Source organism: Scleropages formosus, chromosome 18, assembly GCF_900964775.1.
Source record: "Scleropages formosus chromosome 18, fSclFor1.1, whole genome shotgun sequence".
Classification (NCBI taxonomy): Eukaryota; Metazoa; Chordata; class Actinopteri; order Osteoglossiformes; family Osteoglossidae; genus Scleropages; species Scleropages formosus.
The window spans coordinates 17042301-17070047 of record NC_041823.1 but is presented as its reverse complement, the minus strand read 5'-3'; the positions used below and the strand labels follow the sequence as shown (position 1 = coordinate 17070047).

General features: G+C 43.6%; 3 protein-coding genes across 6 annotated transcripts in view; 1 reads left to right on the top strand and 2 right to left on the bottom strand.

The window, feature by feature from the left end:
* arhgef2a (Rho guanine nucleotide exchange factor (GEF) 2a) overlaps window positions 1-1939 on the bottom strand; it is a 57102-nt gene extending 55163 nt beyond the window's left edge. For 2 of the 3 annotated variants that reach the window (XM_029259943.1, XM_029259944.1), the window contains exon 1: window positions 1657-1938. In XM_029259943.1, the coding sequence (XP_029115776.1) occupies window positions 1657-1678 (22 nt within the window). In that variant the 5' untranslated portion in view covers window positions 1679-1938. Of the gene's footprint in view, window positions 1-1656 lie in introns of all 3 variants that reach the window. The other variant, XM_029259945.1, reaches the window with a different exon arrangement.
* A 1116-nt stretch (window positions 1940-3055) lies between these two features.
* LOC108925973 (death-associated protein kinase 2) lies at window positions 3056-19825 on the bottom strand. 2 transcript variants are annotated; one of them, XM_018738385.2, is made up of 12 exons: window positions 19648-19825; window positions 8809-8952; window positions 8260-8481; window positions 6720-6858; window positions 6463-6592; window positions 5990-6038; window positions 5751-5777; window positions 5499-5651; window positions 5133-5178; window positions 4414-4503; window positions 4099-4185; window positions 3056-3716 (listed from the first exon to the last, which is right to left on the bottom strand). In XM_018738385.2, exons 2-12 carry the CDS (start codon window positions 8868-8870, stop codon window positions 3636-3638), a joined length of 1086 nt encoding a protein of 361 aa, XP_018593901.1. In that variant the 5' UTR covers window positions 8871-8952; window positions 19648-19825; the 3' UTR covers window positions 3056-3635. The 2 variants fall into 2 exon arrangements, with proteins under 2 accessions (XP_018593901.1, XP_018593893.1); XM_018738377.2 differs by lacking the exon at window positions 19648-19825 and adding an exon at window positions 16447-16646 and having other exon boundaries at window positions 3057-3716.
* Window positions 19826-20213: 388 nt separating this feature from the next.
* Window positions 20214-27444, top strand: LOC108924927 (SH2 domain-containing protein 2A). Its single transcript, XM_018736588.2, has 10 exons — window positions 20214-20277; window positions 20425-20548; window positions 21199-21359; window positions 22220-22389; window positions 23620-23709; window positions 24622-24805; window positions 25105-25362; window positions 25746-26076; window positions 26342-26490; window positions 26749-27444. Exons 2-10 carry the CDS (start codon window positions 20521-20523, stop codon window positions 26908-26910), a joined length of 1533 nt encoding a protein of 510 aa, XP_018592104.1. The 5' UTR covers window positions 20214-20277; window positions 20425-20520; the 3' UTR covers window positions 26911-27444.
* The last annotated feature ends 303 nt before the right edge of the window (window positions 27445-27747 follow it).

Sequence of the window (27747 nt, the reverse complement as noted above, 5' to 3'; positions counted from 1 at the left end):
GGTTCTGTATTATTTATTAGACATAGAAGTCTTTAATAATAGGAGACAGATTCTTGTTTAGGGGCACAAAACCTGTGGCTTTGTGTGACAAAGATAAGTTTAATATACAGTATGAGCAAGAACTTTTATGGTTCTTAAATTTCTTCCAAATTGTCTTGAAATTAATAAGAAAGGTTTGCATTTAACAGCAATGTACGTAATGTTCATAACGACTTGTTAAAAACATTCAGAGAAAACCCGAGTACTTGAAGGAAATTCTTTTAATCTTAAATACATTAACTGTATAATAAGTAAACAGTTCTCTAGGACAATTTTTTGTTTCAAGGAAAGTGGTACGTTGATATAAATTAATCTGTTCCTCAATTTTGAAATTATTTACAGTACATCAATTTACATACATTCATGAAATTCTTAAGCGATACATAAATACAAGTTCCTAAAATCTGCCCATTGACTGGCTCAGGTGATAGACTCACGTGTTTCTAGATTGAACACTTGACCCCCAAAGGTCTGCGCTTGACCCTAATGGTCTTCTCTTTACATGCTATCTGCCATATCAGCTGATGTCTTACACTGCAAATTCTTCACTACAGAGTTACTATCGGGTCCAGCATTGGTTTTCAATCCCGCTCCTCCTAGTGCGCTACAGTGTGTGCATGTTTTCAACCAAATGAACCATTCATTCACTCACTGAGGTGAAGCATCATAAAGCTGGCTGAACCGGCTTTGCGCTCCCTCTCATCGCTGAGGTCCTAAGCGGTCCAAAGAGGGATGGAAGCCAACATATACTGTGGTGTCTCAGAAACAGCACGGGGAAACCCAACCAGACACATGATTTATGCTCCTCCAGGAAGCAAAAACCAACTGGGACAGTTCAGGACTCCCTTTCTGTTTTGAATCTATTCACTCTCCTCCATTTCTTTCATGTTCTCAGTAGTCCAATGAGTCGCTCAGCACTTTGATCAGGTCCTGAGAGCAAGAAGAAGCGCCAGCAGAAGATGGCTTTTGGAGAAGCCCCCCCCAGGGCCAATCGTCTCCCCGTTGCCCCCCTCCCTCGCAAAGCTGAGGGCTGTTCGCATGGAGACAGGATGCAAACACACACTCTTCCTACAGGCAGCACATTAATTAACAGCTGAGTGAGAAGCGGAGCCGCACCTGCTCTGCCAGTTCCTACAATCAATGTTGAATGTGAGCTGCGTTTCCTTTCAGCAGTTCGCAGCTCGTACTCGGTTACACGTAGTAGGAGCTACGGGTGCTGGGGGGGTTAAGTCATAAGAACCCGCGTGATGTGAAAGCCTCACATTAAAACTGACGGCAGCAGGATCAGCTTTACTTTGAGAGTGTGTCTCTATCAGAGAATGACGCGCTTTAAAGTTTTTACCGTGTTGTCGAAACCCGCAGCGAAGTGTCCGGCAGCAGTTGGCTAGAGCCAAATGATGACAATGAATGTGCACTCTCAAGGAAGGAATTCCCTTCAGGTTTATTTTAAAAAATATATATATATATAAAATATTAAAAAGACAGGTTTCTTTCTCACCCAGTCTTTTCCGCCACCCGGCATAACTTAGCCCCGCAACACAAAACCTTCCAGGAGGATTTGAGTCGCGCGGAAGGGTGGATATCATACCCGAGAGAGGCTGCGCGCGCCGCACTCACCTGTTGAACAGGCTGTTCTCATGTGTGTCCTGCGGCGGCTGCGGCAGCGGCTCGAGCTCCCGGGCCGGGCGGCGCGCGGGCGGTCCGTTCGCCGGTCACAGACACAGAGAGGAGCGGTTTTCTTCACCGCCTCGGCGGCTTCACGCTCACTAACGCTGCTGAAGTCTACCTCACAGGTGAACAGCAGAGTTTTAAAGAAAGCACCCAGTGAGCTTAGTTAGTTCCTCCTGCGGAGGGAGGCTCTACACGCACAGGTGAGCTCAGCGGTGTGTACGCCACACAAAAACCAGTTCATTTTCTCTCCCTCCTTGTGCTGAAGTGGCCACTCCCTCTCCTGCCCTGTGTTTACTGAGATACCTGTCCTGAGATAAGGCCTCTTCTCCAATTCCACCGCGCCCATGCGCTCTTCTGTATCCCGTGCGCGCGCCCGCGCGCGCCTGCGTCGGTGACTAGTGGAGCCGCGTGCACGCGGAGCAGGGGCAGCGTCTGGAATTCGGTGTGCACTAACTAGGGCCTTTATTCGTTCCTCTCCCTCCCTCCCTCTTTCTTCTCCAGCGTGCCATTCTTTCCTCCTCGTCTTTTGTGGGCCCCTCTGTTTGTCCCGAAGGCCTTTCTTTCAGCCCTGGGTGGGAAAAGCAGGACTACACAACAAGAAGAACAGCAATCCATGAAAGAAATTGCATAACTTTTTATTTGGTTCAGGTGGAGAATGCTTCACTCACTGATGATATTATGTGAGTGTCAAAGTGCGTATTGGACTCTGGTCATTCAGCGACTACAGGACAGCATCGCTCGCCCGGGCGGGACTGAGCCTTGGACGCTCCAGTTCGCTATCTTGTGTTTGGATGCAAATGGGCCTTCAGCTCTGTGTCACAGCAACAGTGTCATTCCTCTGGACCACACTGACCTCGCTTGTAAATTCTAGCTTATGAAGCTTTTTCCATAGAATGAAGGTTGACAGAATGAACTCTCGCGAATTGGATCTTTGTCATTTTTATTGCTCATCACTTGCCTTCCCGAAATGGTAAATGTAATTATGAGAAAAATAGAAAAATGAGAGGGTTGCATATGAATATTTCAAGTGTTTTTTGGGAAAATGTAACTGAGGACATGAATAAACACAAGGACATGTTGCAATGAAAATTACTAGTCTTGCAATGTGTTGCACATAACCAAGAAACTGAGCTACACAGTTTAACATTGAACATTCCATCTAAAAGTGTGAAGCAAATCTTGAGTAGTCCAGATAAATACTCTGTTAAAATGTTTTGCATTATTCACCAAGTAGCAGCCTTGTTTCAGCTTATTGTAATAAAGTTACTGCTTTATAAGATGTTCTGGAAAGTTTTTTTTTTTAAAAAAAAAAAAACATTTTACATACATACTACATGACATTTTTCAGGAAGCATTGTATTATACATCACTTTCAGAATCACAACTATCTGTAGAAAATATACGAAATAAACATGTTATAAAAATAAGGTTGACTGTAAGAAAGCACATTTTTGTCCATTGTCCTGAACTTATTGTCAGTGACCTGACTGGGTACAATGCACACTGCCCACAAGTGACACAACTGTAGACTCTCCATTTATCATAAACTTTTAGTCGTTACCTAGAATTTTAACACACATGCAGTTACTCTCTGACGCTTTTTTCAGGAAACCAGTCTCCATCCTAGAAAATATGACCCATGCTGTGATCAAGTCTAGATGTCATGTGGGCTGTCCTGAAACTTTGTTTACAAATTTAAAGAAATGTTTTTGTATCACGTACTCGTACATATAATATGTTTTTTCAACCAGAAGTGTTTTATGGATGACAAAATAACACTTTCTTACACTTGTCAGTGAAAGATAACGAACCGCTCCCCCTCACCCGGCGACTTGACTGAACAATTCTCTCCACAAGACCAGAGCTGCTGAACAGGGCTGACTAGGAGACAGTCATTTGTGTTTTCGCTTTTCTGGTGAAGAAGCCTAAGAGCTGCTGCTGAGCCGACGTCGAAGGAGGGATGCCGGTTTGGACTCTGTGTCCTCCTGGTCACTCTCACACTGTCTCTGATGGAGGAGTGGGACACAGTGACAAATCAAGGTGTTACCCTTTACTATTGATTTTCTGTTATCATTGCAACTGTTTTCTAGATGCTTTTATCTTAACCAAGTAATTTACAGCAGTTAAAATTTTACCCGAGTCCATTCGGGCTGAGTACCATGCTTGCTGGCCCAGCACTTGAGCTTCTCTAAAGGCTTGAACCATTAATATTTTGATTATGTCCACATTCTTAGTCTACTTTCTCCCTCTCAGTGCTTATGCCACCTTACTCTGCTTTTTACTCTGTAATTATGTACCATATAAGTCTATGGGACCTAACCCTGACTGGACAGAAATGGTTTCAGAAGTGAAAGATTTTAACAATGAAAAGCCCCACGTTTTCCTCACCAGCTCTTCATTTGCCTTCGCACTGGCTTTACATAGTAGCTGCAGGTGACAGAGCCGATTACATGCTGATACCATGTTATAAGACATCTGCAAAGCAAAGGGACAAACTGAAGATTAGACAACAATAAAGAGTAAAAAAAAGGGAGAGATCAAATGAGATGATGCTAATGAATGCAGCTGCAACACTTGAACTACAGATGGCATCATTTCCCATGAAAACCAGCTATGAAGGGTGGTTTATTAGTGAGGTTCAGTAAACGCTGTACTACCGTAGTTATCACTTCACAGAACATACTGTGTGGGTCTTGTTCTCACCTTCCATTTCCTCCTGGCATTGAACTTCTTGAAGTTTTTCATGTTGATGGAAGATCGACATCTACTGGCAGCTTGTTTTCGATTCAGGGGCTGAGAAAAGGTCGGGGTTGTGTTAATGGTGGCTAGGTTGGCTCAGTGACCAAAGTGTTGTGCAGCAGTCTGTCCACGTATAATGGACTAATGCACTTGGCGTGTTGTGAGTGCTGGAGAAACACTTTTGTCATCCTACTTACACATTCATCATCTTATGCATACTACAAAAACATGCGCTCATCAGTCTTCACAACTTACAACATCAATTCCAAAAGCTGGAATGTGTTGCAAGCACCAATTCCAGAATAAAAAAACACACACACACACACACACACACACACACACACACACACACACACACACACACACACACAATGTCTACAACCGCTTGTCCCGAGCGGGGTGGCGTTGAGCCGGAGCCTAACTCGGCAACCCTAGAGGGGGAGGGGATGCACCCCGGATGGGAGAATAAACATATATTTTCAAAAAACAATGCAGTTGATTTGGTAAAACATGAAATACCTCGTCTTTATACTGTTTTTGTTTGAATACAAGTAATTTACAAATCACTCCTTTTTGTTTTCATCAGCATTTTCTATACTGTCCCAACTTTTCTGGAATTGGGTTTGTAATTCCCTCAATACCTTGAATCAGTCTCTCAACCATTGTCCCTCACACACACTCACCTTGATCCACGGATGTAGCAGACTCTCTTCCGCTGTCATTCTCTCACTGTACAGACACACAAACAAAAGGCTCCTTTGGGTTTGCGCTTTTGCTGCACTGTTGCTGAATAAATGTTTAAAAACTGGCATTACACATGCAAGCACTAATTGTTTTTTCTAGGACATTGGAAAAAAGTCTTGAATTCATACAACTGGATGTCTGTTTAAAAAACACTCGAGGGACCTATTCCAACCTGGTATTTTTCAAGTCATCTGTGCGCTACTCATTACTTCAGTCCGACATACAACACCATTGTTATCCAGTACTTAAGTACATATGAGTAACTGCATGAATTGTTGGGCTAACAAAACCGTAACTCCGGTTACTTTTGATCTTTCACCAGAAGCTTCTGGATAAAGTCCTTAGCCATGGCAGTAGTCTGGCTGAAATGGTAGTCATCAAATTCGTAGTTCATGGCCAGAATGTTTCTCAGCGTCTCCTCATCCGTATCTCCTTGGAATGGTGAGATACCACTTAACCTACAGGAAAGGGTGGCACAGACAGGGGGTGCAGTTTGTACACTGATGACTGATACTGAGCATGTTACTCTCATGCTACATGTGGATTTTGGTACTCACAGGATATAGGTGATGACACCAATACTCCTGAAGAATAAAAACAAAAACAAATACGTAGGCTTGATTTATTATGACAGGATGAGAAAGATGATCATGTTTAAGTGTTACATTAAGATAAGGGTGTGACAGTATCTCTTAACATGTTAATTTTGCATTTTTTTCTATTTCACAATTTTTAACATTTTACAAACATTTTATTTTACAATTTTCAGCAAACTGCTGAATGAAGCAGGACTTACCACATGTCTGTTCCTTCACTCAATGCCTCGTAGTTGATGACTTCAGGTGCTGAGAAGGTATAGAAAAAGATTCAGAGATGGGTTAATCTACAACTACAACCTGATTTCACACAGAATCAAAAAATACAGGTTACATGTTTACATTCCCTCCATTTCAGGGAAATAGCTTTAACTATATCGATATACATCACACTGGTATTTAGTATGACTGTGGGTAGTTTTACGAACATGTTTTGAACTTTCTCTGAATTAAAGCTTAATCCGAGAGCCTTTGTCTGTGTCAGCTTCTATAGTTGACACATTTTCTCCATTTGAACACTAAAGATACACTCTTCTCACCAGCCCATGTCAGCCTCATAACATGATGAAACTTCCTGTCCCAAACCACAACTACCTCCCTATCACCATGATGACCCCAGCACCTCCTTTCCACACATAGAGACAGCAGGCTTCGAAAGGACCGTTCCACTCACCAATGTACTGAGGAGTGCCACACAAGCTCCGGTACTCCTCACCCTGCGTAAGGTGTTGGGCCAGGCCGAAGTCGATGATCTTGATGTGGGGGTGCGGTACCAGCTTGTCCGACAACATGATGTTTTCTGGCTGAACACCGGATAAAAACAGGACAGGAGGATCTGTGTGACGTTGACCAGCAAAATGTTTCAGATGGCTGCATGTCCGTGTGTCCCAACACACTGCAATGCAGTGCAGCCCAGAGCTCAGGCCTCACCTTGAGGTCAAAGTGAGCGATGCGCTTGCTGTGCATATACTCTACGCCGTGGAGGATCTGTTCAATGAACTCTATGGCCTCACTCTCTGTCAGGCTCTCCTTCGCTGCAATGAAGTCAAACAGCTCCCCACCACTGATTCTGGGGAAGAAGCAAAGTATTGGAAGAAGTGTAAGCAGAAAGTGGCCTAAAACAAAGCAGGGACAAAAAGCAGGAAAGCATACTCTTTCTCCTATACAGCATTAGCCTCTGCCAGCCTAATTTCCAAACCTGTCTTTCATTTAATATGGTGAGTGAAATAACTGTACCAGGTGAGAAGGCCTGGTACAAAGAAACAGGCAGAACAAAGAAGAGGCTGCAGAAGAATCCAAGGGGAATGTGTGTATCCTCCTATTTGAACCTCAGTCTGCACCATTTTTTATGGATTTGAAGGTGCCGTCTCGCTGAATCACACCCATGCAGTGACACACAAAGGCTCAGAGGTGAAGATATCAGGGTCTTGAACGAGCCTTTAAAAAGACATTGCAGTGCCTGCAGTTAGCCCATCCTGTTTGGTACTGTGTATCTGTGCGTCTGTTTGGCCTCAGCTGACAGCGTGCTACTCCTAATGGAAACGGCCCCTAAACATGACCCGTGTGTTTATAAAACGTTCCAGAATCAGCCACAGGTCCCCACTGCCAGCTAATCCCCCATCGCTTTGTAAAGTAATCTAACACTCCCATTCACAGATCGGAGGGTCTTCCCTCGCGCAGCCAGTGTAGTACAGCGTAACAGCTGCTCCTGGCCTGTGCCCCGTGCTTTGGGACACGTTCCAACTTGTCGGCATTCTTGTGTGAATTAGAAGTGAGTGTCTGGAATCACTGCCTAGAAACACAGAGGGGCAAACAGTCCTCGCAACACAGGCAATGGCAAGCGCTTATCTCTGCCACGTTCTCCACAGCTCTTGTTCATCCCTTCCAGCTCCATCTGCTCAAGCCTCTTGGTATTTTACTAAAGCATCCATTGTTAATCAGTACCCGCTACCACTTTCTCCTAATGTTTCTCAACACCTCTGCTTCCTTTTGTTACCAATGACTCTTCTTTTTACAGTTATGAGCAAATTACAAAACATTGACCCTGGCTGTACAGGACCCTTTCTTACTCATAAGCTCATATATGGTACATTACTGCATAACATTATTCATATTTAAAGCTCACAGTAATGAAAACCCTGAAAAGTACCGAGCATTTGAAGAAGCTGATGAAATGCCTTTCACTCAGCCTTCCTTTCAGCTTTTGTTGCACCTCCCATCCCTTACAAGGACCCTCCTCCTACACACAGATCATCCGTTCTCCTCGTTTCTGTTTCTCTCCATTCCACATCTCTCTCTCGTCCTCTGTCTACTCTTTAATGTGTATTAAGCCAACAGTCAGGGCTACTCACGCAACAATCAGGGTTTTGGCTGCCATACATAAACCAGTTAAAAATACTATAACTTCAGTTTGGTAGCTGGGACTGAACTCTGGGTAGGTCCACAACCCTGCCCCCCATCCCTTACTCACAGCTCCACGATGAGCACCACCTCCGATCTGCTCTCAAACACATCCTTCAGGGCCATGATGTTGCAATGCTGCAGGGATTGCAGGATCTCCACTTCCCTCTCCACATTCTTCCTCTCCAGACCCAGGCGACTGCTGGCGCTCTTTCTCAACTTCAGGAACTTTCCAGCCCACCGTGTCCCCGTGGCCCGCTCAAGCACCTCCCGCACCTGCCCAAAGTGCCCGCTGTGCAAGCCACAATGAGGGAGAGGAGCTGTTAGCCTCTCTGGGGAGAGCATTTTGATAACATCTCTAAATGAGCATAAATGATGGAAGACAAAATTACACCCTGACACTATGCGCCGCAGACGCTAATTGAGAGTCTGGTTGACGTATTCTGTAAACATTCGGCTGAGGCAAAGCAGTCGGCTCAAAGGTGACCACTGGTCACCCCGAGAGAGTGCTGGAGGCTGTCAGACAGCAGCGTGCCTTCGACAAAGTGATGGACGAACAGTGATTGTACACTCTGTCAGAGCTAATGAAGAATATTCATGCTAGACTTTAACATCTTACCTGCCCAGCACTTCTCCAATCTCATATAGATCCTCCACATTCTCCAGTTTGAAAAGTGCCATGCTTGTCCTTCACCCTTCCTCCCAAAAGCCGCCCCCTTCTGTATTTCCACTGCGAGGAGCCACTACTTCATTCTGCACTGATCTAAAGAGGGAGACAAGAGTTAAACGTGGATCGACACACAGCCCAACAGTCAACTGCGGCACGGTGGCACAGCCGGGTGGTGCGAGAGAATGGGGGTTCATTTCCAGCTCAGTCTGTGTGCAGTTTGGATGCTCTCCCTGTGTCTGCCGGGGTTTCCTTCCACAGTCCAAAGACATGTTGTTCAGGTGAACTGGCGGCTCCAAGTCACCCATAGTGTGTGAGTGACAGAAAGAAAGTGTGTTTCACTGGTATATGGAAGTCATTGTAAGCAGCGTATCCATGAGTGTAAGTCGCTTGGGTGAATAAAGTGTGGGCTGATAACACTACATAGCGTTCACTGAAGTCACTTTAGAGAAAAGAGTGTGCTAAATTAATACATGTTAACCACATTGAGAAAGAGACTTATAAATGATTCACATGGAAAGAGCTGAAAGACTACTGTGTGTGCAAAACGTCTTGTCCTGGTTGACTTATTATGACAGGTTATAGTTTTGATCATGTAAAAAAGAAGTACAGTGGCAAGAACATGCACACACACACACTGTCTGAAACCACTTGTTCCAAGCGGGGTTGCAGGGAGCCTGAGCCTAACCCAGCAACACAGGGCGCAAGGCTGGAGGGGGAGGGGACACACCCAGAGTGGAACGCCAGTCCATCGCAAGGCACCCCAAGTGGGACTCAACTCCCAGACCCACCGGAAAGCAGGATCCGGTCAAACCCGCTGCGCCACCGCACCCCCACGTGAAAAGGCCACTGCTGTAGTATTCTTCAGAAACTTCTTTACCTGAATTATTCCAATAAAATACCCACAAGCATACATAGTTTAAACTGAATTGCTTCATTTCTCCAGACAGAATGCCTGGCTTATCAACAAAATAACAATAAAAATCTTTTACACATTCAGTATGAAAATTCCTTATGTTGCTTACACTTCGTAAATGGATTTTTTTATGTGGGATAGGCTAAAAAAGAGAAATTTTAATAAGCTCATGTTGATGTAGGGACATTAAACAACGAAAAAAACATCTAAGAAAGACCAGGAAGAAATACAAAATGCAGCCAAAGGCAAGAACTGTAACTTTGTGGTTAAGAGCACAGTTTGAACCTGAAGGCTTCTCGTTAACGTCTTAGGAAGGACCCTTTTTAGTGCCCTCGAGCAGGATCCTTCACTATAATTGCTGCACTACAATACCCAACAACATACCTTGGTAAAATTATAACTTGATTTGCATACAATGCTGACAAAACCATAAAAAGAAAACAGAAAAAAATTGTAATGGAGACAAATAGAAGTGTTAGTAACACAGTGCATAAGAAAAACGTCTAAAAAACGAGGGATAAGAAAGTGATGTGTTCGGTGGAAAGTGGGGGTTGACAGTCTGGGGACCTGGGAATGTGTGACAGTAGCAAGTTGCTGGTTTGCAGGTGTGAAACTCGGCTGTGGTCACATTTTCAAAGCTCGAAGGTTAGTGTGAACGTTTGCAGAAAATGGACCAGTACCACTTTTGTGCATATGCATGCACCCCCCATCGTGCACAATAACTCAGTGCACTTCCTTGTGAACATTCCTTGAGAGAGGGCCCATCGATCTCACTCTAAACAAGCACCTCTTTATTCCTGTCTCCCATCTGCTCTGCGTCCTTTTTCGTATCACTCGCCGGCATCAATGTGCCCCCCACAACTTGTTATTTCCTGTGAATGTCCTGCGTTTCAAAGCACTGACAACTTTCCAAAGTTTTCCAGCACATGACAGGATGCTCACCAGACTGTGTGCAAAAAAGCTTGACCAGCCCCCTCCCACGACCCTCCAAATTACCCTTTGCTCTGAATTAGAACAAAAGACAAAGCGCAAAACAATCGTTACACCCATGCAGCTCATTACAAAACAAGCTGTTTGGTCCAGCACAACACTTGATATTGAGAGCTTTGACAGCACTAACCCAACCAATTTGCACTAACCAAATATGTATCACGGTTCATTCTAGCTTGTTATGAGAAGAATCAAGAATGCCACTGTGTAAAGGCTTAGAATAAGAGTATTAAGCTTTTAGGGGAACTTGTGGAGACCTGGAAGTGGGATATACTGGGGCTTAAGAAATTATGTTTTGGCTTTCATGTGCAAGTTGACATCTTAAAATTGAGGTAGCACACGTAACGTATGGCCAGTAGGGAAAAAAACCTTATTCAGTTTCGACAAAATGACTGGTTATATTTCAGCTAGCACTTTTATCTTTTTGCGTGGGCTGCAAGCAGGATAAGGACGCAGACCAGAGAGCTGAAGCCCTAGCAAGAGCCTGGGTGTTGTATACTTGAGGGAGGCACTTAAGCTGAATTGCTCCACTAAAAATATTTACAGTGATAGTAAATAAAACTGTCTGGACAAAAGCACCAGCTAAACGATGAAATAATAATAAATGTGTCTCATCTCCCTTTAAAGAATCTTTGTGGAGAGTGAATTATTGAGCCATTTGACGAAGCTGTACAAAATAATTTTGATTAGTCAACTATGATCATTAGTCAACTGTGTTCTTTGTTTCATATATGATCTAGTTGTTTTTTTTTCTTTTTTTTGCCTTATGCCTGTGTTAAAGCGCTCTGTGTCACTGCATGAGAAGAACACTCTATAAAAATAAATTGAATTGAACTGAATTGATCATTTGTCAAGGCCTGGAACAGAAACCTTCTCTGGACTGGAAGTCCAAAGGTGTTCCACCACCTAAAGGGAGTGAGATCTATTTCTGTCCATTATTTCTGTTGTAATCGTTTATTCGTTGTTATATGTGCACCTTGTGTCGACAGCAAGATACGTGTCAGCTCGCAAGGCACACAAGTGTATTTCTGAAGCGCTAGTGGTCAACTTCAAAGACTATGCTGGAAACCGACCAGGGTCCGTTCACATTTCAGCGTTTCTGCTGACTTCCCTTCACAACACTTCACATCACAGTGTTATTCAGAGAGTGAAGAGCAGCGCTCACAAGCATGAAGCAGCATTACTGATCAGCCAGTTGTGCAAAAGATGTCTCTCTTATGACCCTACAACTATAAGGCTAATCCTCTCATTGCAGACACAACATACTGACACACTGCCCAAGAAACACAGAGTGTAACAATCGAGTTTACCGTTCGCTGTTCGTTTTAAATAAATAAACATAATGTACGATCTTTTCTGTCAAAATAACAATGTGCCTTGGACAGTATATGATGTAGATCAGGGCCAGTCAGTGCTTTGAATGATTTGAAATTACTCTTGAGTTACGCATCACGATACAGCTGCAAAATGTTGAACTGAACAAATTTAAAGTCAACTTAAGAATTACCTAAATTAATTCTACACACTCGTGCACAGGTGTAGAATTAATTCACCAGTTTTAAAAACAACCAGTTTAAAAAACTTTTCTATGAGATGTACGTCACTTTGGAGAAAAGCGTGTGCTAAATGAATACATGTACATGTAAAATGTATGAATCAGATTTACACACTCAGCCTGGCATTTACAAATAGCAGTTGTTCATTCTGGATTTAAAGACACTTTGTGAAAAGTGGTGGATTAAAAGTAACCGGAGCTTGGTCAATATGGGACCAAACATTCGTTGGATTATTTCAACCACAAATGCTATTTTTATCTTACTACCGTAATGTATGTATTTCTCCATTATGTGCTAAGGCATTTCTCTACGCACATTTTACAGGAATATTCACACCTGGGTTATACAAATTACAGTAATAATTTAATAGTTTTTAATGATACAGTGAACTCTTTAAGAATATAGTCCACTATGAATGGTTATCTCTACAACACAATAAACTCATTAGGGCTGAAACCACATTAATGTCCTGTACCATGTTCACTCAATAGGGATTATTTTAAATCTAGCATTTTTCAGAGTGCACCTTCAGTTTTTTACATACTGTACTTTACACTCTAGTATTTTTTCCACATTGTAAAAACAGTCCAAATGTATACTCAGAATACCTTGAGATACAGCCATACCTCAAGATACACCCATTCAAGTCATGAGGATACCACTTTATGGGGGGTTTATTCAATACCCTTACTTTGGCTTATGAGGCATTTCTTCAAATTTACAAGGACCAAATTTTTGTATGCCTTCAGACAGTTCAGCTTTAGAAGACACGTGCATTTGTATTTGTTAATTTAGTCAGTGCTAATGCACACTTGGTTGAAGAAACCAAAGTGAATTACGATGATTACTGAATAGTCCTTAGCTGACACCTTTATCCAAGGTGACTTGGGTAACGTTTGATACATGTCACAAAACTCGCTACAATCATTAACCCATTTATACTGCATAACAATGTCCAGGGTAGTTTCCACTTTTCTTTTTAATTGATCAGTTCTCCATTGGATGAGCAATAAACCAAGCAGGGATCCACTGAGCATGTTGTGTTTATTATGAACAACTTTATAAAGTTGTGCGCTGCTGCTAAAATACAGAAACATACCCAAAAAACCATCAGATAAACTTTTCCTGCTAATCGCTCTGCTGTCCCCGCAGTCATTCAATTAAATAACACACCCAATATGGTCAACAGACATGCCTGTGAAATTTCATACACTTCCCATAATGCTCAACTCTTTTAAAACGGCACTCTCACATTCATAGCACACCAACAGATGGAAAGACCTGGATGCAGACATGCAAACTACAGTATATTAATGCACTTCTGCTTCACTTGTGGGATGTGGAAAACGCAACATTTTTTTGAACATGCTTCAAAGAAATTTTGTTATACTAATTTTTTGTTCCATAAATCAAAAATCGGCTATCAAAAGTAAAAAAAAAAAGTTAGACCAAAATTTCAAATACAACACTGTCTACAGCTGCTTTTCCCGAGCGGGGTCGCGGTGAGCTGGACCCTAACCTGGCAACACAGAGCACAGGGTGCAGGACTTGGGGGGACACCCCCTGGGCAGGACACCAGTCCGCCGCAAGGCACCCCAAGTAGCACTCGAACCCCAGACCCACCACAGAGCAGGCCCCAGCCAAACCCGCTGTGCCACTGTGCCCCCATGCCCCCTACAAATTTCAAATAAAAAGAGTTAATAAACTGGGGAATCCTTGTACATGAATTCATAATAAGCTGACTTCATCAATACTATCAGTCTATGAAGATATATTTCCACAAATGAAGAGACCATTTTAATGACATAACTTTCCCAGAATACACATTATGCATTCTTGTTAAAAACACATTTGCCTTTGTATTCATCTTAGTAATGAATGGACTATTTTTCTACAGAACAAACTTGTCATCACAACTGAAAATGAATAACATTAAGGAGTGAATAAGCATGTTTGTGTTTACTTCCAGTGAATGTGTACATGTGTCACAACCCAGAAGAATGATGCAAACGATCACGTGCGAGGCCACTCCAGGTCCACCATGATCCTTGTTTGTGTACCTGTTTTCTCGAAGCCTTGTTCTCCGTGCATGTCCCTGTCCTGTCAGTACCAGATCTTCCTGCCTCTGTCCAGGTCCTATGTTTCAGCCCTGTCTCCATCACATCTCTGTGTACCCACTCTGGTCCTGTAAGGCTGTTCCACTTATTGTCCTCGTAAGAACACTTTGTGCATCTCTTTGTCCCATGTTTATTGTATCACTTGTGCAACTCACTTGTTAATCTGCATTACGCACTTTTATTTACACTCTCTGTTTGAATACTCAATTTTTACGTCCATGTCCGGACATTAAAATAAAACATGTTTGTGTCAAGTTCAGATGTTACAACGTGACAAGAAGACACATGAAGAAAAAAGAAGTATCATTCACCAAGTGGAAGAAGCGCAAGTATAAGCAAGTCCATAGGAAAACATTTAAAACAGAAAACTAAAATTTCAGCAGAAGATAAGGCAGGAGAGAAAGCTCTCAGAAGATCTAACAGAAGGGATACTGACAGGGAGATGACATGCCTTCAGGAGGAGAAATTATGAAGTTGGGGGTGTCTCATATGTTGAAATAAATAAAGATGACCGAGAGGAAGGGGGGAAGGGGTGAATAGTAGAAGAGGCAGTACCAGTGCAGAGCTGGAATCTGTCTTTGCACAATATGCTCCTCATTAAAGCTCCTCTCCCCTCCCAAGAATTCCTTTGATACATTTGGAAAACATTCCACTTGCAATGATTCCCAGGCCAACTTCTAAACAATCTAACCCTAAACACTTACACATGGTTAAAGAAGAATCAAAACACTGGGAAGAAGGGAAATGTGCAACAAGCCCAAAGTTTCATCGCTTTCCAACTGGAACCCTGGCTTTTAATAAGGTAAGGGGTTGGAGAGGACAGATGATGCTTACTTGTGAAGTGAAGAAGACCTCACAGCCCTTCCATTTTCTGTGTCCTAATTTATGTAGAAGTACAGTAAAAATGAAAGTGATAATTTCCAGTCCCAAGTTTTTCATGAAGACTTATCATCTTATGTTGAAGAAGATGGGTTATCTAAACACAGCTTTCAAATACATACAGATTAACATCTGCATAAAGACATTTGAATGCAAAAGGAATTATTGTGGAAACTGGGCATATGCTGTTTCAAACTACAGGCAGAAACAGATACGCAGACTGCACTCATTTTGGATGTGATTCCACAGTAATGTTTCGCCAACATTTAATTGAAACCACTCATTTTGCACTGATATGGCAAAAACAACCATGAAAAAATGAACATAACATTGTAGGGCTTTTTTAAGACCCTTTTTTTCAGTTCCTCTCGCATTTTAAAGGTAGCTTTTGGAGCAGCACTGCAAGTTAACAACGATTACATCAAACTTGAACCCTTGCAACTAAAACCCACTATCAGTTGAGAACACATCTTCATTCTAAAATACCACATGCTACAAAAGACACTGATGAGAAGTATCTTTAAAACCTGTACTGGTGGGCAAGTGTGTTGAAATGCCAGCTCTAGTATCTGAGAACACCAGAGGATACGTGTGGCAATCAGAGGTTTTTGTCGTCATTTCGTGCTTTTTGAGCACTAGCTACAAATAAACAGAGGGTTTCTTTTAACACAATGAGCCGCTTGACCTGTTGGACACAAGTGATAAAAATAAACCTTCCTGATCGCTGCGGAACATTATGCAAACAGTGAGTGTTGAAGGGCTGGTAGCATCATCAGGGGCCCAGAAAGTGGCCTCTCAAGTGACACCACCTGTGGGAAAGGTGAGCATGAATAAGAAATAGACACCAGTGGGGTAAGGAAGAGCTGGAGCCTGGCGACATGCCGAGAAGGATGGCCTGTAGTGTAGTGTACATAACTTATTATGACAAGCCATCATACAATGTCTTAAAACATTCGTCTTACAACAAGAACATCTAAAAATCTGCGATGCGAAGAGTAACGGATTTTGTATCGCGAGGGATGCGATCATTCATGCTACTAACTAAGTTAACTTGTAACCTCTACCGGTTTCATCATAGCGAAACAAGGTGAAGAAGAAGGAAGATCGAAGCGAAGCGATACAAGCAACTCACCGCGTTCTTTGTTTCCGTTCTTCACATTTATAACACCTTAAAGTGCAATTTAAAGGCGTCGCGAATAAATAAATCAAAATGCGACAGGTGCAGCGACTCGGCTGCTTCCTCGAACCCCGCGCGCTGCGCTTCCACACAGCTTGACGAGGCAGTGCGGCTCGCAGCCGCGCGCAGCGACCCGTGTTCTCGTCTCGCTTCTCCTTCCGCCCCTCCTCCCATTTCTCCTCCCGCTCGCTCGTCCTCGCCTTCCCTCTCCCTCTTCCTGCTCTCGTCTCGGGACTGAAGCGGCGGGACTGGTAGAACCGCTCCTCCGCCAGGCGGTCGCGCAGCCCCGGCCCGAGGCGAGGGACTCGCATTCCCGGGCAGAGATCCTGCATGCCTGGGCCCCGGCCGGCAGGCTAACGGTTCGAGCGGGAGGCACCGCTGACGTGCGAACCGGGGAATCCGAGGATCATGTTGTGTTGAGACTGGGGACAGTTTCTCCATGGAGGTCCAACACTTATATGCCGATCTGGTCGAAAGCGCGCTCTGCCTCCGCTCCACAGACACGGCCGTTCTGGGACCCTTTGTTTGAAAGCAGGGCCAGGGGCGCGTGTCGGCGCAGCTGCCGCTGTAGTGCTCACAGCTCAGCTGCTGTCCTTGTCCTTGAGCCCAAAGGTCACAGGTTTGAGTCCCGGCTCTAGTACCCGCGAGCAAGGTACTAGTTACCCAGATTTACTCCACTGGGGTGAAATACCCAGCTGTATCTATCAACGCCTGATGTATTTATTCTTTTTGCATTATGCCCGTGTTCAAGCGCTCTGTCTGCGTCACTGCGTGAGAAGAGCGCACTATTAAAATGAATTGAATTAAATACATGTAAGTGGGTTAAGACTCTAAGTGGCTTTGGGGAAAAGCGTCAGCTGACTGAATAAACGTAAATGCATGTAAAGTTTGCTACGTAGAATACAAAACGCTTCTCACGTAAGTCCGTTTGCTGTGGAAGGTAAGTTGCCCATCAATGGTGTCATAAACCAAACAGTGTGTACAACCGCTTGTTCCGAGTGGGGTCGTGATGAACCGGAGCCTAACCCGGCAACGCAGGGCGCAAGGCTGGAAGGGGAGGGGACACACCCAGGACGGAACGCCAGTCCATCGCAAGACACCCCCAGTGGGACTCGAACCCCAGACCCGCCGCGCCACTGCGCCCCCTTGGTGTCATAAAATGAATAATAAATAGAGATCCAACACGGAGTTCCAGCAGATGACATAGAGATGCACGGTTTGTCATAATCATGAGTGTTATGTTTATTTGCTGTTAAAAGACATCATTTTTGCAGCTGTAACTAAATAAGACAAATCGAGCAATCTCGGGAATTCCGAATCCTGACATTTACAGTGATCGGCCGTTCTCATGCACCCGCAAAACAGTTTCATACTTAATAGAAATGTTGAAGTTGTATGAAGGAAATTAACTCTGCCCGCGCGACTTTTCTCACCTTAGATTAGTTTCCAAAAACTGATCCAAGCGATTCTGTGACAAGACAGTTCACAAAATAGTGAAGTGAACCAGAAATGAACTAACAGGATGACAAAGTTATTTTGTAATGCAAGTTTACGGATTAAAGTGTAATGAGTTCTTGTAAAAAATACATGTTCAGTGGACAATAAATAGCGTGCTAACCTTTATTTGTTCGTAAATAATGCGAAGTAATGCCAAAATTCCACTGGGCTGAATTCAGTCCAATATCAGCCCACCGCACCGTCCTCCTCCTATCGCTGTACGTCGACTCGTTTCACCAAAAATGGGCAAAAAAGCCAGAAGATATGCGACCCCACCCCACGCACATGGCCCTGTCCTAAAAACAAAGCAAAACCGAAGCAAACTGTGTGTGCAAATGAAGAGATGACACTGAATAAACAACGGGGATAAACAAGGGCCTCGCGCGCACACACACACACACACACACATACAGAAACTCGTATATATTATAGCCACCACTAAGTTAGTGTAACTTACAGTGTTTATACACACACACTAGCAGCGGCTATTTTGCAGGAGAAGCACCATAACCTGCAACCACTGAACCAGCAGCAAACGAAAAACGTCTCGATTCCTCTTTCCACGCGCCGTATAGCGGAAGCTTCCCTCGCAGCGGCTCTCGTGCCGCGGTTTTGCCGACCTGTGTGTGGCGCACGAGCGCAAACGTGCACGGGACGGGACTGGGGCCGTGGAAGCGCCCGGGGTGCCGCGTGCATCTGCCTGCCTGCCTGCCTGTCTGTCTGTCGGTCTACATAACAGAACTGGTCCTACGTGTCACGTGTCAAGAGTGAAGCGTGTGTGTGTGTGTGTGTGTGTGTGTGTGTGTGGAGTGACAGTGAGTGTGGGAGACGTCAAATTTCACGTGAACGCTGGGACACCCGGGTGTTCCGTGTTTCCCCCCGTGCGTGGGCGCAGATTCTGCAGTTGGCCATGGAAATATAGATTGTTTCAGATCTTTCAGTGTAACTAAAGGCCACAATGTAGCAAAGTTATGTGACTTTCTTTTTAAAGCAGCGCGACGTACGCGGCTGTGTAGTTTCGTGTGCGTCAAAGCCGGGTCCATGGCACCGGTCCAAGGAGCTTCACTGGGATCCGGCGGCGCCTCCAGCGGAGCCCTTCTTCGCCCTCCAGTGACACGGCGGTGCCCAAAGAAAGACCCAGGAACACGCAGCATCACCAGAGTACCGTCCATCAGCACCGCGGCCATGCAACTCCCATGGCATCATCGCATCGCGCGCATCCGATTCTACTGTCACCTTTAACACTATTAATCACAGTTGCACCGCGAATCTCACTGACCCTAAATGACTCTAGCGGGTCCGACAGAGGCATCGTCAGCAACGCACGCGACTGCACACGTTCACGAGATTTACTCAGGTATATAGTACAGCAGCAGTTAAACCACAATCTACGTGAGTCACACGTACAAACCTGTTTAAGCACAGGGTGTTTTACCTGTGGGGGTGCGGTGGCGCAGTGGGTTGGACCGCAGTCCTGCTCTCCGGTGGGTCTGGGGTTCAAGTCCTGCTTGGGGTGCCTTGTGGCGGACTGGCGTCCCGTCCTGGGTGTGTCCCCTTCCCCCTCCGGCCTTACGCCCTGTGTTACCGGGTAGGCTCCGGTTCCCCGTGACCCCGTAAGGGACAAGCGGTTCTGAAAATGTGTGTGTGTGTGTGTTTTACCTGTATCCTGCGGCAGGAACCTGCTTGAATGCGACAAAATTGCATTATTAGCAAAATTAACTGTCACTTTGACAGGTAATGATGTAATCTATATATGGTAAAGAAATGATGACGCAGAGAAAATGAGTCCGTCGCTTCTTTACACGGTGCGACCCAACCGACTTGTCAAAACGGGAAAAACCGCCCTGAACCCGGTAGAAAACACGCGTAGGAGGCAGAACGATCCCCGGTGAGCGGTCATGTTTTACATTCTCGTCTTTAGCGACACCTGGAGGATTTTTCGCAGAACAACATCACTCTCATACATCCAAGCAGCAGGGGATTCTGTTTCTGAAAATGTTAGTCTGTTACCGTTCAGTACGCTTGCCTTATAATAATTATTTACACATACAGCATAGTCATAATTGCTGTCTTCAGATCAGATCGCTTAGCTTCTGGCTTGTCGCTATAAAAATACAGATGGTCATGCCTCGACATTGTTCCATTGTTTTCTGTGATCTGTGGTCCCTTTTTGTTTTTTTTTTTTTCTTCCGCCTCCTTGTTTCTGTGTTTTTTTCTGTTGTGCTTATAAGTTTCTTCAGATCTTCTTATTCTGTACACTTCTGAAGCCTTCATCAACACTGACATTTCGTAAGTGGCCCAACCCGAAGTATCTAGACATTTATAAACTCACTCAGGGCATGTTGTTTTTAGAATAAGGGAAACTAGAACTATCATGTTAGTGAAGAGACAGCAAAACCCACAAAATACTCCCCGCCTCTTTCCTCTCTCATGTAGGCACATTGCAGAGATCAGAGGTGACACAGAACAACGGAAAAACATTTCACAAAATTAACTGGCAGCCCTCTCTCAGTTAATTTTTTTAATTTCAGCATGGATTTCGACTACCAAACAATAAAGGGTAAGGCTCTCTGCTTCCTCTTGTTCGCTGTGTGTTCAAAAACTAGTAGTTAGCTATAAAAAATGTATTAGATTAGCTGGTAAACCCGTTAAAGAAGTAATATTCCTCTTGAAATAACACGTTTTGATTTATTGTTTTTCTGTTTAATGTCATATTTTACGCATGCAGTAATTTTTACAAGCAAATTGCTTTTGGGACAGTCCTACTATTTTGTGAGCATCTCCCTTCATGCCATTTGCTTATTACTTATGCTTACTGATTGTTTATTTGTATAAAACAGAAATGTGGAATAGTTCAAGTAATGAAAATATAAAAAGCAGAGAATGAAGATGAAAAAATTTTTAAGAAATAGAAAATGACTGAGCTACTTAGTGTGCAACAAAGAGACTGTGCACTGCCCTTGAAAACAGTATTGTGTAGCAATGGAAACAAAAGTAAAGTCACTTAGTTGTAGATGCAGATGAAAATGTACTAAAAGGACTTTTCAAAACAAAACTGTTTAGGAGTTCTGAGATTTCAGACAAATCTTTTAAAGGCCTCTTCTGTTTTTTTGAGATGCACATTAATCGTTACCATCTGGCCATAGTGCACTGACAAAGGAAATGCAGATTCTCGATGCACACTAAATAAAAGGTCACTCTTTCTGCCAGATGCTGAAAACCAAAAGCGTGCAGAGATCCTGCAGGCACTGCCCATCCCACACAGAAGCCTGGTGCAGAGCAGCAGTAGGTCTCAGTCTCCTCCTCTTTGCCGAGCTCCTCCGGTCAAACCCAGGAGAAGCCTAAAAGCACGACCTATTATGCAAGAAAAGGTAGGTCTTGCGCTTCCAAAAGTTTCCTTCAAACACGTATATTTTGGTATTATATGCAGTTGGAAACGTTCAGCCAGCATTTGTGTGGGCCTATTAATCTTCTGATGTTTTCCTAGGAAGTATGCAAGTGCTTTTGTTTCTTTCAAGCTGATAATATGCTTTGTGTTTGCCCATATTCTGCTGTTCTGTCATTTTTGAGGTAAAGTAGCCTAGTGCAACAAACCTGCATTTTTTGCAGCCAAAGTATAATCCGAATTTGTTTCGTTATTAGTTAAGATCTTTCTCACAGGCCATCTGAATGTAAGCTGGGACATTACAGCTTGCACCTGTGTTTTACTGTGAGTGCATCGCTTCTGCTCCTGTGCTGTTAAAAGTACTGCACACAGTACTCTTTAGCCTTGACACCCCACAACCAACACCCACTAGAAAAAGTACAGCAGAATTCATATCTTCACAACTTCCTGTTGGTATGGTCAATAAAATGAAGCTTGTGAAGACAGGAAATGGAAAATTCACATTTGAAATGTGACACAGTGTGGCCAACTTTCTAAGGGGTTTTTGATTGCTTGCTCATGTTTTTTTCTCTCTTCACGTTTTCTTATTGTTTCATTCGTATAGAATTTTTAATTAAACATCATTTAATGTGCACTTTCAGAGACAATTCTCAAAGTGTCCAACCTTGTGATGTATTATTTCACTTATTATTTATTTTTTCTCCCTTATGGTAATCTATAGCGTGTAACAGAACTCAGGTCAAGCAGATCCTTTCAGCGATGTCACTGATGACTCCTGGCTTTGTGTTTCCTTTTGGAACTTTTAACTCTTTTTCTTATCGTTCTCTCTGTTCTGGCTGCTGACAGAGCATGTCCCTAATGACCATGTCTCTGAGCAACACCTCAGTAGCTCTGGAGCCCCTTTCCACCGCTTTGCGTGCACACACCCTTCTGTGGTTCGAAACATCCCAGATGCCTCGTCTGCGCCGGCCTGGTCAGCCCCTTCCCTGCTGGTTGCATGGTTTCACGACTCGCAGGTAAGACTCAGGGCCAAAGAGCAAGTCCTCAGATGATAATAATAATAATAAGAAAAAATCTTGAATATCTACTTCCAAAGACAAAAGTATGACAGGAGGATACAGGAAACTCTGAAATAAAGAAAGGGCTTCCATACAATGCATAATTTTTTTAAATAACCATGTGTAATTTATATAAGCTTCTTCTCCCTTTGTACCTGTACAAATAGTTTTACTAAACATGGCAAAAAGCTTCAGATTAGAATATGATCAGAGAGGTCTCGGGTTTAGGTGTTTTGAGACTGACAAGCCATGACAACCACAAATTTAAAATACCCAGAGACACAAATACTGACAGATCAGACAGTACAATGTAGAAAGCAGGAAATATACCCTTGAGCTTCTCCTTTAGGAATCACAGTCCTTTCCTTGGCCCATCACAAATTTATCTGTATACACCCTTAACATAATAAAAACAGAAAGACTGAAAAAATAGAATTTACCTTCTTAACACACATTTATTATTGCACATTTCTGAATTTTCTCACTCCAAATTTTACTGAGAAATAAATGTGACTAAACGGAAGTCTCACTATTCCAGCCATGTATTTAGCCTTGGATGCATTTTTGTTCACAATCTGAATACAGTACATATTTTAAAGTTTGATGACTCACTTTCCTTTCAGAGCAAACCAACATTATATAGCTTGAACAACTTAATGTTTTTTCAATATATTTAATTCAACCCTTTTAGTTAACTGCTGGGGGGTGTGGTGGCGCAGCAAGTTTAGCCTGTGTCCGCTCTCTCGTGGGTCGGGGTTTGAGTGGGGTTCCTTGCGACGGACTGGCGTCCTGTCCTGGGTGTGTCCCTTCCCCCACTGGGTCTGTGCCCTGCATTGCCGGGTTAGGTTCTGGTTTGCCGCGACCCTGCTTGGGATTAACAGTTTCAGACAGCATGTGTGTGTGGGTGTATTTAGCTGCTTAGTAATTATACTCAAAATTTCATTCAAACATGAGGCATGAGATCAAAACGACCAATATGCATGCACATCTCCATGGTCTTTTTACTAGCTCCTCGAAGGTCTGATCAGCATATATTACGTTTTCCAAATGATTAATGTGTAGGACAACATACGGTCTTTCATTAACACGTAAAATTAATCATAGTTGGAAAAATATTAGTATGAAAGAAAAAAAAATGGAATAGCTTTAAAATGTTTTAATCCTGTTTTTGCCATCTCCTTTCTTTAGGGAGGCTGAAGAATTGCTGAGGGACACAGTGCAGGGATGCTTTCTGCTGAGACTGAGTGAAACCAAGATTGGATTTGTCCTTTCTTATAGGTACAGTACTCTTCTCTGTGGCATGTCCAGTTGGAGATGGATCTCAGTGTAGAACCGATCTGCCAATCTCTAGGCTTCTAGCGTCCGGAGGAAGTCCGACACGGACGCGCCGCGTTGCTGTGACGTAATAATGTAACACGTCGGAAAAGTAAAATGAGCCCAGCCAGGTGCAGAGTGTATTTATAAGTGCACAGTGCAAACGGTGAAGTACAGTGTGCAGGTGACACGATGAACGCGGGACAAAGAGACACGGCAGCGTCTTCGCACAAAAAGGTAAAAAGTGAAACGCGCATCTGAGTAGAATTTAAATACGGTGGCGTGACGAAATACCGGACTGGAACACTGGACCGGGACTGGAGCACAAAAGGCAGGAGTGGACAGGGGCAGGATTGGGGACTGGAACATAAACACTTACGGAACAACACTTGGGAACCAGGGAACTAATGATTGCCAAGAGAGCACAATGGAAGCACTGAGTGAGAATCCGCTCCTTTTATACCCTACTAACCAGACTGTGGACAGGTGCATGAGTCTGGGCCAGTGGCACTGAGTGGTGCCTCCTCTGGCCTGTAGGACTAATATCGCTGTGGGTCGTGACAGCTTCTAATAGTATGAACCTATCAAGTTTAGTCAAAATGTTCACGCTGCATAATATTATTATATAGTTCTCTTTAGAAAGTCATCTTTTTCTGAGAAGCAAAGCCATGTCATCAGTGATTGCTCTACCCTCCCACTGCAGTCTCAGATTTCTGAAGATCAGTTATTTCGCTGCAGAATGAATGTCAGAGCTAGAGGAAATCAGTCTTTGTTCTATGCACCACAAATCGGTGGAAAAGCACAAGCAGGAACACTTAAGTACTCTGTGCAATATGTAACCCCTCATCATCATAATGCCCCATTTGTGGTTTTTAGGGGCAAAGACAGGTGTCGGCATTTCATCATTGAGGAAGAGAGTGACGGGGGGACTGGCGGAGGGGGCTGCTACCTCATTGCTGGGGAGGAGAGCCGCCACAGCAGCCTGCAGGACCTAGTCGACTACTACACTCAGCACCCAGTTGGACCTTTCGATGAAGTACTCACCATACCCTTTGTCAAGGTGGGTTAGTCCTTATCCTACAAGCCATTACACACTCAGAATTGCACAAGCATTACTGAAGCCTATTTCACTGAGTGAATCTAAGGAGGCACAATCTCAATTTGAATGGCCATAACAGCATTGAGCAAAACTTGCTGATACACGAATGGTTACCCTCCGTAAAGCAAAGCACTGCAAATGAAGTCTCCGCACATCTTGCTTCAGTGACACCACAGTCCACATGTTCACTTCAAAAAAGCTAATATTCATAATCATAAGGAAATCTGTCTCAAAGACGGCTTTTTTCTTTTCTCCCTCAGACTGGTGGAGACAGCAAAGAACCTCTGTTGGAGACAGTGGGGGGACAGGACTTGTCATGTGGTGGTGCAGATGGAGGTGACAGATCAGATGCTTCATCAGCCCCTCTGGCCATCACACCTGCCCTTACTTCCACAGATACCCCTGTGCCCCCTGCCAGCGAGACGGAGCAGTACGCAGTGGTAAAGAAGGGTTTGAGGAAGTCTTACTCTCTACCTGACAACAGCCCCGAGGCAAACTCTGCGTCGCTCAGTCTGCAGGTGAGAACCACAGCAACCGGAGACACAAAGGAAAATGTCAAGATACCATCAAACGTTTTCACCTCGACAAAGACTTTAGTGAAACAAAAGCATGCTTACTTTCATTTTGTCAGACTGAGACTGTTGCATTTTTACAAACAAAACCACAGCAGTAACTTAACCTACATTGTAGTCAATATTTTTTCGAGATGGAAGGCTTCCTTGCCGTAACTCGGTTCAGTGTCTGTGACTTTACAGTTCTGTCACTTAGTTATTTTTAGAACCATCTTCAATGCTAGTGTTGTTCTTTGGGGCTATCTGATACATCACCATGTATAGTGGCCAAATATGAAAATATCAGACTTTTATTATCTCCAAGTTCTTGTTCTTGTTTTTCTGCTCAGGTCCCAGACGCAGATCCTACCAACTCTCCATCTTTCTCAACAAGGCTAGATGATGCCAGGGCCGAGAACAGTGTGGATGTACCGTATGCACGGGTGAACAAAGCCCCTCGGGCTCCATCTGCTGCAGCCACAAACTATGTAAACATACCTACAGTGGCCCAAGAGGGCCCCCCCTCTCCCTCCAGTGAATCAGCAGCGGAGCAGAAGTACTGGGAGATGGTGCCTTTGCACACGTATGAGGAGACAAGTCACTTGATACAGCAAGCAGAGTCACGTGATCACATTGACTTCTATGCCATGGGAGGAAGGCAGACCGCGGAGGAGAGTGCAGGTGAGAGGAGGGCCTGTCAGAATTGTGTTTTTTGTCGGAGAGTAGTGGGGCCTGGCCAGGAAGGGGAAAAAATGAAAATGAGACTCAGGACAGATTGGTCACATTAAAATGGAAAAAGCAAATAAGTCCAAAAAAACGAGTGCAGTCATTTGTTTATCGTTGCTGTATGAATGTGTATTGATGAGTGTAATGTGTTAAGAGAGTAATTTCAAGACATGGTCCAAATAGTGTCTTGTCCATTTATAATGATATGCGGGTTTTGCAGAAAAACACCATTTGTACTCTGAAATCAATCTGAAAGTGAGAGATGTTCCAGCACCAGTGCAAATCCCTGGAAGGTCTGTCCCTGATCTGCCCCAGAGACCCCCTCCCAGGACTGCAAACTGTAATTCAAGATACAATGGAACTGTACAGGTATAAAAGCCGATTAGTTAGTAGTTTAGTTATTTTTAGAACAATTTTCAATACTAGTGTTGGTCTTTGGGCAGCCTGATACATCACCATGTATGGTGGCCAAATATGAAAGTACCCAAGTTCAGTTTTTTTTTAAGTTATTGTTGTTACAATTACGACTTGGTTTTTAGTTGTTTGTTCTCTTGTTTGTTTGGTTTTCAGTTATTCATTGACAACACTGAGTATTAGCATCACATTTTCATGATTCTTTTTCATTAGAGACTGGATGGAAACATAACGCTGGACCAGCCACTTCATTCTAGGATCCCCATCCCCCCTGTTCCGGAGAGACCTCTTCCTGATCCACACTCATCCATTTATGAGCAAATTCCAGATAAGGGTTTTTCATCCAGACTGGAAAAAAAACAAACAAAAAACTGAATAGTCTACAATCAAATCTTCCTTTAAACAAGATAGGAGGAATCTTTTGGGATCGCACTTTGAAGCTGCATTGGGTGCAGTTGTACAGATTATGTGTTTTCACACGTAGTTTTCATTTCAGTGATCCACACATTGGTTGTAGACTACAAAGGTATTCCATTTTCATATTTATGTAAATGTCCTAAATCCTCAGTTTCTTTATGCTACAACCAAAAACTCAGTGGAAAATTGTTATATTGCATTTGCCTACTTTTTTCTCAAAACTTTTTTTTTGCTCTTGCTTTTAATGACCAATTTAGAGGTTATATCCCAGAGATACCTGTGAATACACAGTACTGTTGGGAGAATTCTCCAGTTTTAATTTTTATTTTTGAGGTTTTCATAACAATCATAAACTAGACTATAAAATCTGACATTTGTCTTTTAACCAGGCCACAAAAACCACAACAGACTGTCATGGTCACACCGGAAGGAACAACAGCAGCAACAACAGTAACTATTCTAAAATAAAAAATAGATGATGATTATTATTATTATGGGGGGTGCGGTGGCGCAGTAGGTTGGACCGGGTCCTGCTCTCTGGTGGGTCTGGGGTTCGAGTCCCGCTTGGGGTGCCTTGCGGCGGACGGGCGTCCCATCCTGGGTGTGTCCCCTCCCCCTCCGGCCTTACGCCCTGTGTTGCCGGGTTGGCTCCGGTTCCCTGCGACCCCGTATGGGACAAGCAGTTCAGAAAATGTGTGTGTGTGTGTGTGTGTGTGTGTGTGTGTGTGTGTGTGTGTGTGTGTGTGTGTGTGTGTGTATATATATATATATATTATTATTATTATTACATTTCTG

Bases quoted from the DNA above. Each gene is read 5' to 3' on its own strand.
- LOC108925973 (XM_018738385.2), bottom strand. From the start codon at position 8,870: ATGGCACTTTTCAAACTGGAGAATGTGGAGGATCTATATGAGATTGGA. The intron at 5,652-5,750 runs GTGAGTACCAAA...CCTTTCCTGTAG, and splicing joins GGTGTCATCACCTATATCCT to GTTAAGTGGTATCTCACCAT. The intron at 5,179-5,498 runs GTAACCGGAGTT...GTGTCTGTACAG, and splicing joins CTTCTGGTGAAAGATCAAAA to TGAGAGAATGACAGCGGAAG.
- LOC108924927 (XM_018736588.2), top strand. From the start codon at position 20,521: ATGGATTTCGACTACCAAACAATAAAGG. The intron at 20,549-21,198 runs GTAAGGCTCTCT...TCTTTCTGCCAG, and splicing joins CGACTACCAAACAATAAAGG to ATGCTGAAAACCAAAAGCGT. The intron at 23,710-24,621 runs GTACAGTACTCT...TGTGGTTTTTAG, and splicing joins GGATTTGTCCTTTCTTATAG to GGGCAAAGACAGGTGTCGGC.